The 12,445-nt window shown below is 36.2% G+C and overlaps 1 protein-coding gene across 1 annotated transcript in view; it reads left to right on the top strand.

Moving 5' to 3' along the window:
- NBAS (NBAS subunit of NRZ tethering complex) overlaps positions 1–12,445 on the top strand; it is a 186,011-nt gene that overhangs the window by 113,485 nt on the left and 60,081 nt on the right. Inside the window, exons 42-44 of the mRNA XM_009466291.2 lie at positions 1,444–1,554; positions 4,948–5,198; positions 6,998–7,332. Coding sequence (XP_009464566.2) covers positions 1,444–1,554; positions 4,948–5,198; positions 6,998–7,332 — 697 coding nt within the window. The remainder of the gene's footprint in view (positions 1–1,443; positions 1,555–4,947; positions 5,199–6,997; positions 7,333–12,445) is intronic.

Below are 12,445 nucleotides of genomic sequence, written 5' to 3'. Positions count from 1 at the left end.
GATATGTTGGATTGAGTGTCTAAAAGTGAGAATTAAGGTGTATGGATGTGTCAGCTGTTCACCTAGGGTGGAGAGAAAATCATAGACTCCAGCTGTAAGCCCTGTTTGGCATAGATCAAGATATGGTATAGATCTACATTTGTAAATGGCAAAAAAAGAACTGGGAGAATATGCTCTCTGATCTGTACTTTTTTTCTGCTTTCCTTTTATTGTCATACGTGGATAATGGTGATAGGGTAGAAAATGTTGTACTAAAAGTTATTGTTGCTCCACAAAGTGTGCTCCCTACTCCTCCAGTATTATAGAAAACAATGTACTGAATCTAAGGAAGGTGTTAAACACATGGTGCGGTCACTCGAGTTTATGGACCTAACATGAGTCTGTAGACAAGTGATGTTGATATAATTTCGTAAACTAATTTACTGACAGTTGCAATTGTATTTTGTAATAGTTCATGTTGTGTAAGACTTTTTTCTTTAGTCCCACATGACTTTTTAATTAAAGAATCTACAACAATATGGTCAGCTGTATTCACATTAAATAAATTTTTTAAAAAGTTGTTTGTGACAGGTCTATTAGGATGTAATTATAAACAGATAGTATTTTTCTTGGAATTATCCTGGAAAAAAAAAAAAAAAAAAAAAAAAAAAACCAGAAACGAAAACCAAAACCAAAAAAACCTAGCATCAGCCTTAATAATTGCTCCTATACCATCATAAAACCAAAACCCACATGTGTCTATTTGAGCCATACTAGCTTCAGTGGATTAGGAAAAATTAATATGAAGTTAACTTCAGGCTTTCATCACTTAACAGGTTCTCCATCTATTGTTCTGTCAAAGGGATATACAATAACAGAAAACCAGCTTTTAATATATTTTGGACATTTACAGAATGGAGCTGGACATTTTCACACCTTTTAGTCTGCAAATACTAACAGTGTTTCTGTCTGTGAATTTCTAGGAAGAGCTTAGAGGACCTACATACCAGTTGTGCTAAAAGACTGTAGGTGTTGCAACTAAATCAAATAAATGCTGACTGTGATACATTACATCCTTTATCACTTAGTAATTGAAATGAAATGAAAACTGAGGTTTTTACTTTAGCACAAAGGTTAAGCAGAAACTGTCATTGAGAACCAAAACGTATGTGGAGCAGGTGCCTGTCTTTGGAAAAGCTCTGTAGTTTGATTTTTTTTTTTTTTTGTTTCTCCTTTTTCTATTTTTTTTCCAAATGCAGCACTGAGTATAAGTAAATGCAAGAAAACACACTTTGTGTATTTTTATATAACTGTAATTCAAACTAGTGAATAAAATCTAGTTTCTTGGTTTATGAAAAAAATTAAAAAGAAATTATTACTTTTCTAATGTAAATATTTATTTTCATGTCATGTCTCTAGGAGCTTAGTGTAACTTTTCCTTATTTTTTTTCATGTCTCTATAAGAACACTTGAAGAAAATGTCTACAAGATTGCTGTTTCTTTGGCTCAGCGATATAGTGTTCCACTTTGGGAAGTTTATATGACCCATCTGGAATTTTTATTCACTGACAGTGGGTAAGTTGTCTCCCCTGCAGATACACATGGGATTCTGTTACACAGAAATATGTGCTAACCTATGAGAAAATTGAAGTATATTGGGGGTAGAGTATGGTTTATGTTTTCATATTTCTTGTGTTGTGATAGTTTGAGAATTTTTTTGTCTTTTCCATGTGATGCTTTTGTTACCAGCCACGAAAATAGGTGTTACAAGCAAGGATAAAAGTCCATATGGATCTTATTGTGTTCTTATAAGTATCCTGGGACTTTGTTTCAGTGTTTAGGTTTCCACAGCTTTGAATGCTTAGTGCTCTCTTCCAATAGCAACTTATCTTGTAGTCATTTTTACAGTCCCTTGGAATAGGTCCTGAAGCTTGATCATTTTTATATAATTATTTTTTAAAAAGTTTTGCTATTTATTGATCTCTTCTACATAACAGCAAAGGAAATAAATATATTGGAGCTTCCCATTCACATTATTCATCTATTCGCCTAATTTTCAGTTTTATATAGAAGTCCTTTTTTTACAGGATTTTCTTTGAACTATTCTAGCCTACAAGAATATGGCAGACCAGACCTGCTATTGTTGGGGGCATGGGGGGAGGGATGCTTTTCTATTCCAGAGTTGGTTCCAGGGCTATTTTTTCTTTTTTTTTTTTCTTTTTAAACTTGGATATCTTCTCAGTCAGACAGGTATTTTTTGCCCACTGAAAGATGAGTAAGCCCATTCGATGAAAGACTAAGCTACTTACCCAAATAGTGCATTTGGATGTCAGTTATGTAGAGCCCCCTGTGTAATACAGAAGCTCTTGTCTACTGTTCTGACATACCTGATCAAATCAGTCTAGTTTGTTTCAAATTTTAAGTTGTGAAAGCAGCTTTAGCTTGCAGCAGTATTTGTACCTCTCTTAATGTTAACTATTAATTAAAAGGCATTAAAATGTTTCATAAAACATGAGGTATAAAAAAACAAAGCCTGATAGATGTTGGTGCAAGATCTGAGAAGATGAAATAACATTCTGAGATTTTCTTTGCTTCCTCCAGAAAACAGAGAAGCCATACCCTCTAAATTTTGATGCTGCTAAATTATTTAGTGCTTTAAACAAAATAGACAGTCAGGGTATAAACATGACAACACTGGGGTGAATGTGAAAGAGCCAACTGACTTTTCTGGGACTAGAATATTACCTAAGGTATTTTGCAACAGTTTTCTATCATCTTTGTTCTTGTCCTCCATGAGTTAGTATTCATAGAATTCTGAAATTACTAAAGTACAAAGTAACAACCTTTTCCCTAATGAAATTCAAAAAAGTCTTGAAAATTGATGTGTAATAGCATAATATGCTGCTGAGCATGTTTTTGTTGTATCATAATCTCATTTTAAAGTTGATTGACAGCATATGGCCATTACAGTATATTTTAGTCTTGAGATTATGGCATTAATAATGCATGCCTTTGTTATGCATTCATTCTGAACTGAAAAGAACTTTATTCTAAGACTTAATCTCTTTAACCAAATATGCAGTATTTCTATAATCCACTTTATGTAGGGAGAAGCTCAAAAGAAGCACTTAAATAGTGTGTATTAACTATTTCTGTGATTACTTGATGACAAATAAACATCACATGTTTTTCTGTTATGCTGTAATTTTGAGTCTATTGAAAATGGTTTAGAATTATTTTTTTTAATGCAGTGGAAATTTAATTGTTTCTTTTGAAGAATATGATCAAATTTGAGGACCAAAATCCTGTAAAATATGTTTTATTATTTCAGTGAAAGGAAACGTTAAGTTTGCCTGACACAGAATGTAATATTCCAGAATCTTTCTGAACAGCATAATGATCCCTTCCACCTTCCCCACCCTCCCCCCCCCACATCCCAAAAACACAGGGCAAACTTCTGTAGATACTGTCAATATAATTTAGTGTCCGTCTAGCCTTTAGTTTGAACTTTGGGTGTGGACAGAAAAATGTATTCAAATCCCACTCTTGAAATACATCAGTCCCAAGTGTCTGTTTTGTCTTATATGAAGAGTGAATGATGCTTTATTTCCATTAATATTGTACTTACTTCCATTAATATAGTAAAACACTTAAAAATAGCAAGAATGTAGAGATTTAAAATAATGCCTATGAGGTTAACAACCTAACTGAGGTAATGTTCTAGATGTAAAAATAACTCAAAATACCTTACCTATAAATCCCCCAGAAATCAGAGATTCATTTTAAACTGAGAGAAGGTTGTGTTAGTGGTATTTGTTGCAAGAAAATCATCTTTAAGAATGAAACTAAGACATATTTTACTTCGAGATTAAAGAGAAGCACTAACCTATGTGTGCCATTTATACGTAGGAGAAATTCATGTTGAAATTCTAATTTAATCAGTTTTAAAGGTTTAAGAAATTCAAATGGGATTAGAAGACATCAGATCTCCAAGTGAAACGTACTACCTAACATGGCATATGATTGGACTCTGGGGAGAGTCAAGGTGGTAGTCATCCATAGGTGACTTCTTTCCTCAGATTTTAGGTAAAACTTTCAGTTGAGAAAGGTATAAACTTAAGATGAGACTTCCTTGATATGCACCCATTTTTATCCCAGGTGAGGAAAAAAGGAGTGATTGCATTCAGCTATCTTTTATGTAGTCAGCTGGAGGTGTCTGAATTCATGCTGTGAAAGAGCTAATGTATTCTTTTCAAAAGGGTCAAGAAGAAAATTTCCTGAAGCATTGGGACTGGCTGAGGTCAACCCAAGACTTGCTGATATTTTCATAAGTTTTCATGGATGACAATTTGAGAGGCAACTTGATAAAACTGTCAGATGAAATATGCTGAGCATGAATAATAGTGTCAAATACATTAACTAGTGGGCAAGAGCTGATTTTCAGTGATAATATCTCTCAAAGCATACACAGGTGCTCATCTACTACAGAAAATAGAATATAATAGATTGGGAGAGCTTCTAATTCGGGAATATGATTTTCTAGCATCTCTCAGCCACAAGGGTTTGGGGTTTTTTTGTGTGGTTTTGTTTTGGTTTGTTTGTTTGTTTTTTAAAAAAGGCTTCCTGTACAGAAAGCTCTGGACATATATCTACTTTTACATATAGCTATAATTAGAGACATGAAATGCTGCTTTAGAATCCCACTTCAGTGTTCATGACCCTTAATCTGCATGTCCAAGTCAACAGATAACAAGATCAGGAAATACAAGAGCTCTGTACCTTATGTTTATGGAGGATAACAGCTATCTAAATATTTATGAAAGAGTATTTACTCTTTCAAAATGTCTTACAAAGTTGAACTTTACTGCTTAAATAAAAGAAAGTATTGTCCGGTCTCCCAGGTGTGCAGCTGAAGAGTCTTTCATGGCATGTCCAGGCTTTTAATGCCAAAATTCTTTCTAAATGCAGGTTATCAACACTGGAAATAGAAGAAAGAGCACAAACTCTTGGTCTCTTTGAGACTCTGAAAACCAGTCCTGAAACCTTACATGAACACATGGTTAAATATGTTTACCCAAGTATTGAAGGTAGAGATCACCAGCGGTTGCTTTATTATTTTACACTCCTTGAAAACTGTGGTTGCTCAGAAGTGGTGAAGCATGCTGTTAAACCTGAAACTCACATCCGACTCCTGAAAAAATTCAAAGCGGTTGCACCAGGTAGGACCATGGTTCATGGCTGTATTTATTATTCTGTTATGTGAGTGTTGACATGATTATGTTTATCTAGTTTATACTCTCCAGGTAAGTTTTTTTTTTTTCAATGAGCATATCAGATTAATGCAAGTAATTTAGTAGATTAGTCATGTCTTATAGGAGTAAGTTCCTTCTCTTTGAATTAATGGAAATTTAGTTTATCACAGCAAGAAAAAAATATTTAAAAACAGGTTTCTGTCGATGATGCAAGTTAAAATTATTGGCAGTGGTTCATAGTGAATTTTTAAACAAAAAATAAAGACCTCCTAGAGTATAATTTTTAACACTGAAAGTTTAACATGAATATTCTCAAAGAATTTAACACAGTTTACCTTTCAAAAGTCTGAATTGCATGATCTATCAGGAACTCTAAGCATTTTTTTTTGCTTGTTTGCTTTGAAGAGGGTAATTTTATTTTGTGTTTTATGCTTGGTGTTACCTTTTGCTTTTGCAGAACTACAACATTATTTGTCCTACATTATCAGACAATGCCTATAAAAATGAGCTGCTGGAAAGCACTCTGAAATTTTGAATACTACTTTCAATTTGCTTGTTAGTCAAGTATTAGCAGTATCTTGAATTTCACTTGAAAAACTCCAAATCCAGTTTCAGAATGAAAAATACACCCTGTATAGGATTACCTGCTGTGGGGATGAATTAATTGTTCAATACTGGAACCTCATGTGTATCAGACACTAAATTTGCTGCAGAATTTGGACAGATTGTGCATGTGAATTCATGTATTGCAGGAAGAAAAAGAGGCAATAATTTTTTTGGGAGGGAGGGATTACCTTCAGTTCTCATTGATGTGTTTAAACACTCAAGTTTTACGGTGCTTGTTGAAGAAAAATCTGTCAAGAAGTTATTGTTTGCTTTCAAAGTTATTTTTAAATGTTGCTCAAAAAAGTCCTAGGACCATACATCAGATATAAATCAGTCACTTTGTATGGTAAAAAAATTAGATCTATTGTATTACACCGTTAATTAAAATTCTCAGTATTCAGCATAATTTACAGATAGTAGGCAAGGAACAACATCAAAGTGTTTCTAGAGGTTACAGGCCCTATGTATATGAAGAAACACATGGCAACAGAAGTCAGTTGTTTTAGGAATTATATGCATAGAGAATAAAGTAGTGTTGTTGCTAGAAATATTTTGTTGTTTCTAGAATAATTTGCAAGAATTTTCTTCCTGTAGGAACCAAAGTAGTAAGAGGACTTGTGTTATATAGATATTCATGTAAATGGATCTACATGTGCTGTCTCTAGTTGACCTTACTTAGTTTACCTGTGGTTAATGCCTTGCATTTTTGCTGAGATAGGTAGTAAGTGCCAACTGTTACATGATCAGAATACATCTTTTTTAATTAATGAAGACTTAACTAAGGAGGTGAGTGCATGATGTTTTCTAGGATGTATATTAAAAAAATAGTAGCACAATTATATACACTATATTTATATATTCTTGCTTGTTTGAGAATTTACTTTTTTAGTTTGTATCAATATATGACATTAAAATATGTTCCAGGGACTGAGAGATTTTTACATGCATCAGGACATCATAAAATCCCAATGTTACCTGTATACAACCCTGTCTTCCTCCACAGTCTTGTCAGTATGTATGATAGTAAAATGAGATGGAGTAGAGTCTAGTTCTGCAGATACTGGATTAGTACTGATTGTTTTACACTAAATGTAGAGTTTGAGTAGATTTAACTATGAATAACTTTTATTTTGTTTGCGTCTTTCTCCTTCTGTCAATAGGTCTTAATTACAAAAAGCTAACAGATGAAAATGAAAACCCTCTGGAGACACTGGAGCCGATCCTTACAAGTCAAAATATCTTATCTATTTCCAAACTGGCTCCCAAAATTCCTAAAAAAGATGGCAGTATGCTGTCACCAAGCTCTATTTATGCTGTCTGGTTACAAAAACTTTTTTGGAATGGTGATCACCATCTCATTAAAAAAATACCAGAAACCATGGATGAGTGGCTACATGCATATGATATGTGTTCAAAGTACTTGGATAGACTTGATCCAGATGATCTTGTCACTTTTATTGATGAAATTACCTTTTCTTCAAAAGCTGTCACAAAGGTAAGCAGATATATTTGAAGAATTTCAGGCCTCAGGTGAGGCACAGTTGAACAGAGTATCAAGGAGAAAGTCCCAGCAAAATTTTACATTTTTTTTATTGTACAGTTTTTAGATAAATTCATAAATCTACCTTCCTCTGCCTACCTCTTGTTTTTATGACTGCCAATATAAAAAAAGATTTGTATTCAGTTAGAGGAGTTGGCTCTGTGGATAAGAGAGGTTTTGATGGAACCCCAAAGTCCCTGTATTCTGGTTCAGCAGAGAATAAGATATTCTTCTTGTGTATTTATTTTACTTGTGCTCATCCTAAAATCCATTGTGCTGCAGGCTTGTGTTTAGTACCAGGCTTTTGCATTCTGAATAGGATGCTCCACTGAGAAGTGTTCTGGGCCAACGCATATGATTTCTAGGCACTGTAATAATATAAATTATAAACTCTGTCATAATCTCCATCTGGCTGAAAACCTGTAATTGAAAGAACATGCTTTCGTGTCTGTTACATATATTACCAGATCTGCAATTTCTTTTTGTCCAGTGAAACTTGCTTAGAAGGGTATTTCTAACATAAAGTTTTACCCATGCTTTCTTATGTATCTTTTACTGCCAAGCACAAAAACGAGATGAGATTTCTTAGATATTTCCTTATTAAAAGATCTTGAGATGTCTTCACTAACTTAATCTGCAATGAAAAGATGATAAAGAAGAGATGTTTTGTGAGGTTTTTTGTGTGCCCAGCAGTGTGCCCAGGTGGCCAAGAGGGCCAATGGCATCCTGGCCTGTATCAAGAATAGTGTGGCCAGCAGGACCAGGGAGGTGATAGTGCCCCTGTACTCGGCATTGGTGAGGCCGCACCTCAAGTCCTGTGTTCAGTTTTGGGCCCCTCACTACAAGAAGGACATCGAGGTGCTGGAGTGTGTCCAGAGGAGGGCAACGAAGTTGATGAAGGGTCTGGAGCACAAGTCTTATGAGGAGCGGCTGAGGGAACTGGGGTTGTTTGGAGAAGAGGAGGCTGAGGGGAGACCTTATTGCTCTCTACAACTCCCTGAAAGGAGGTTGTAGCGAGGTGGGGGTCGGTCTCTTCTCCCAAGTGACAAGTGATAGGATGAGAGGAAATGGCCTCAAGCTGCGCCAGGGGAAGTTTAGGTTGGATATTAGGAAAAACTTCTTCACCAAAAGGGTGGTCAGGCATTGGACCAGGCTGCTGAGGGAAGTGGTTGAGTCTCCATCCCTGGAGGTATTTAAAGAACGGATAGATGTGGTGCTCGAGGACATGGTATAGATGGACTTGGCAGTGTTAGGTTAACAGTTGGACTCGATGATCTTAAGGGTCTTTTCTAACCTTAACAATTCTATGATTCTATGATTGTGTCTTTATCTTCTCTGTTCTGGATTGCGCTCGTTTTCCAGAGGTGTTTATTCACTGCATTCAATGAGGTGTAATTTGTTCCATCTCTGGATGTTATTTTAGTGTTCCCATGATACTAGTATAAATTTATTAGAACCATCTAACCTGTACCTATACCAGAATTTGTTGAAAAATAATTGCTATTCATTGAAATCCTGGGAAAATGAAAAGCTTTGTCAGCACCAAATTTGTGCTTTGATCTGTCATGCTAATAGACCAAATTAGTCTGGTCCCATCAGCTGTCTCTTAAGCATGTTCAGCAGAGCCACTGTCTTGTTTAGGTGTTTTGATCCTTTTGTATCACTGAGTGTTTCGTGCTTATCAGGAAAGACTGACACTCATCCTGAGATCTCAGTTGCCAGACCTGACCCTGGACTGAGGTAGCGAGGGAGTGACTTGTCTAATGAGAAGGAAATACTGTCTTCGCGTGTGATCACCAATAGTGAGTGCTTGAAACTCTTGCTGTTGATGTATCTTGGGCATTTCAAGATTATTTCTCATTTATTCCAGATGAATGATGCGGGGAGAAGATAGATAGCCTCCACTGCGTATCTGTTTTGAAACACATTGTTTATTTTCCTTTGTTTATTTATGTTCAGGATTCTAATACAGTTTCTCTGCTCTCTTAAGATGCGTAGGAGTAGCAGGAAGCAAATATTGATGGCAGGATTATTGTGGTTGGTGGCTAAGCAGAACTTCATAGCAGAAATCTGTTAGCTTTTTGGCCATGAAAGATACTCAAAAAGTGTTTGAAACACTTGGTCAAATCAGCTGATTTAGTGTGTCCCCTGCACTGGATTTGGGAATGAAACAGCTGTTTAACCAGCTTGCAACTAGTTTTGACTCAGGATCCCATCCAGTTTTCAAGTGGAAGTGTACAATGAAAAAATTATCATTGTAGAACCCGAAAACTTACTTCTCGGAGATCACTTTCCTTTAACTTTGATATGAAAAATGCTTTGTATGAAAAGCTGCCTTTTGGCTTGCACCTTTTACTTAAAATTGTATCCTGTTTTGAGGCTGCACTGGTCATGCGATCACTCTTTTAATCTCTATTCAGTGCTTTCTTCTCAGCCCAGTACTTTATTATATTAGTTTCCCATTCCCGTAACAGATGCACGTTTCCGTATTTCACGGAAGCACTGATATGTAATATATGTAAAGGACTGCAAAAAACCATGGTCATTACCATGATATAATCTCTGCTTTCACTGAGACAGCTGAGTTTTTTCTCACATACAGAAAATTTGTGGAGTTCTTTTAAGTGGACCTTGAGAGGAAGCTTAAAGTGAGGTAGCGTAAGTAGGTTTTTTAGGAATGCTGAGAGGTGAATTGCCTCCTTCCCCCTTTGCAAAAAAACAAACAAACACAAACAAACAAACACCTACACACCATCCCCCTCCCACCCCCTCAAAATTTCAAAAGGGGAGAGGGGGGAAGGAAAGAGAGAGTAGTCCAGGGAGGTGGTGAAATGCACTCTGTCATTATCCTTGTGGAACAGCACCTCCATCGAAAAGCCTCTCTTGGTCAGAAACAATCAAGAAAAGTCTTGAGTGATGAGGGGTAATGGGAGATAGGCTGTGTAGCAGTGTAGGCTGCATGAGCTGAACTTCAAGGGTACCATTGCTGTTGTCACCACATGGAAACTTGGATGAGGCACTTCATTTGTGTGTAATGTCACAATAATTGCAGCATGGAGCATGGGTTGGTAAAGAAGAGAGGGCAGCTGGAGGTCTGATTATTACAGAATCTTCCTCCTGGTCACATAGAGAAATAGTTTGTATTTGCATTGTGTGAGAATGCCATAGCTGCTAATTGCTTTGTTGCTCCTTCTGTGATACTGGTAAATGAAGATCTGAGATGAAAGAGGTAGTATTGAAAATTGAAAGATAATTAACCTTCTGATGAGTTGGGCCAGTGGTGACTGAGTGGAAAGGTGGATGAATGAGCAGTGCTTGACTGGGAAAAGGAGTTGAGAGAATGTCTAAATTCGAGAGATGGATGGGGAGTGTACGCTTGTGAAAGGGCAAGTAACGTTGTTATGCTGCCATGTAGTTTAGGGCGTGACAAGGTTTTAGGTGCTCTTAGCTCTAAGAGCTCAGAGATTCTTTTCTCCCATGTTTCCTGCAATCAGCAGGAATGAGTTACCACCTGGAAGATGAGATTCAGTTCCCCAGCCTTAAGGGTTCAGAGAAGTGGTGGGAATTGTGTGAGCAGAAATGCATCCTAGTGGGACTTTAATAAATCATGGACCCAAAGTAACATGGTTAATATACTGGATATTCTGTATGAGACAGATCAGACTGCTTCCCAAAATTTCATCTTTTCTTCTCCAGCACACCCCATCAGAGACGTTTTACAGTTTTTGAGGGGTTAAGCGTGGCTTGTGAATGCAAAGCAATCTTTGATTGCTCTAGTGGCTAATTATTCACTGGGGTTTTTTTTGTTTGTTTTGGTTTGGGGTTTGTTTTTTTTTTTTTTTGTTGGTTGGTTTTTTTTAGGCAGGGGGGTGTTTTGTTTTCTTTTTTTCCCAACTCTTCCATTATTATCACAATTCTTCTTTGGATCCAGTATATCAGCACCTGTCTTCAATTGAAGAAGGTGGAGATTGATGCAACATTCCTGTTGTGTGAAATAGGTGAAGTAAATAGGTGAAGTCATTTTCATCAGTACCCTCATGCATTGAAGGACTGAAGTATTGATCCTTTGACCACAGCAGCTCACTACTGCATGCAGTAAGAGGATTCCTGCTTGTGGCAGTTCTGCTCAGAAATGCTTTTAATTCTGAATAATTTGTCACGTTTTTCTGACTAAATAATAATTCAGTCCACCTCCAGAGTGGTAAGCGTAGGCTATTTGCGTGTATGGAACAGATTTCTCCCTAAAAGGGAGATATTCCAAATGTTCAGTGGAACTACTGCTTACGTTTTTGCATTCATTGTGAGTCTATCCTCTTTTCTTCCAGCAGCTCTGTTTGCTTTTAAATAGTGCTGACTTCATAGATTCTTAATTATGGTAATAATCATATCAACTTTCTTTATCTTGATGATTTCCCATTTATTCCCCTTTGTGTGATCTGTGTGAAGCATTTTAGGTAATTTGGGGATTTTTTTTTATTCCTTTGTTGCCACCATTTTGTTCGTTGTGCTAGGTAGTCGTTTATGTCTTCAAAGAACCATCTGTTTCAGAGCTCATAGGTCATTGCCCTGATGTTTGTTGATTAACAGTACTCTGAAAAAAAAGCCCAACACAACAAAACCAAAAAAGCAAAACCACTATTGAAACAAGTTACTTTTTTAATGGCTGTGTTTTCATTATTGAACACACACTACCAATGGGGATGGGCACAATATGTTGATTAGGAAGAAAAGACTACAGCTTTAGACAGCAAAAGTAGAATAAAAGGCAGTGGTATCATCATTTAGGTCTTCTATAGAGAAAAAGAAGTTGAAATTTTCCTTACGCAGGCTCTTCCTTGCAGCCTTCCATAGGCTCTATCACATTCATTCAAACTATGGCTGATGTTATTTTTTGTTTACTATTCCATCCTTTATAACTTGTTTTCCAACTTCTGATGCAAAGGAAGAACTTTGCTTGCAACTTAATATTAATTGAAAGGTTGACTTTTATTTTCTCTGAGTCAGTAATGCTTTTTTGACCATTTTCTTCTTGCTTAAGCAGGAATACGATATTCACATTTTGACTACA

Source organism: Nipponia nippon, unplaced genomic scaffold (assembly GCF_047370975.1).
Source record: "Nipponia nippon isolate SJK-2023a ecotype South Korea unplaced genomic scaffold, ASM4737097v1 scaffold_4, whole genome shotgun sequence".
Lineage (NCBI taxonomy): Eukaryota > Metazoa > Chordata > Aves > Pelecaniformes > Threskiornithidae > Nipponia > Nipponia nippon.
Note: the sequence above shows the minus strand (reverse complement) of the source record. Positions and strands in the feature narration are given on the sequence as shown.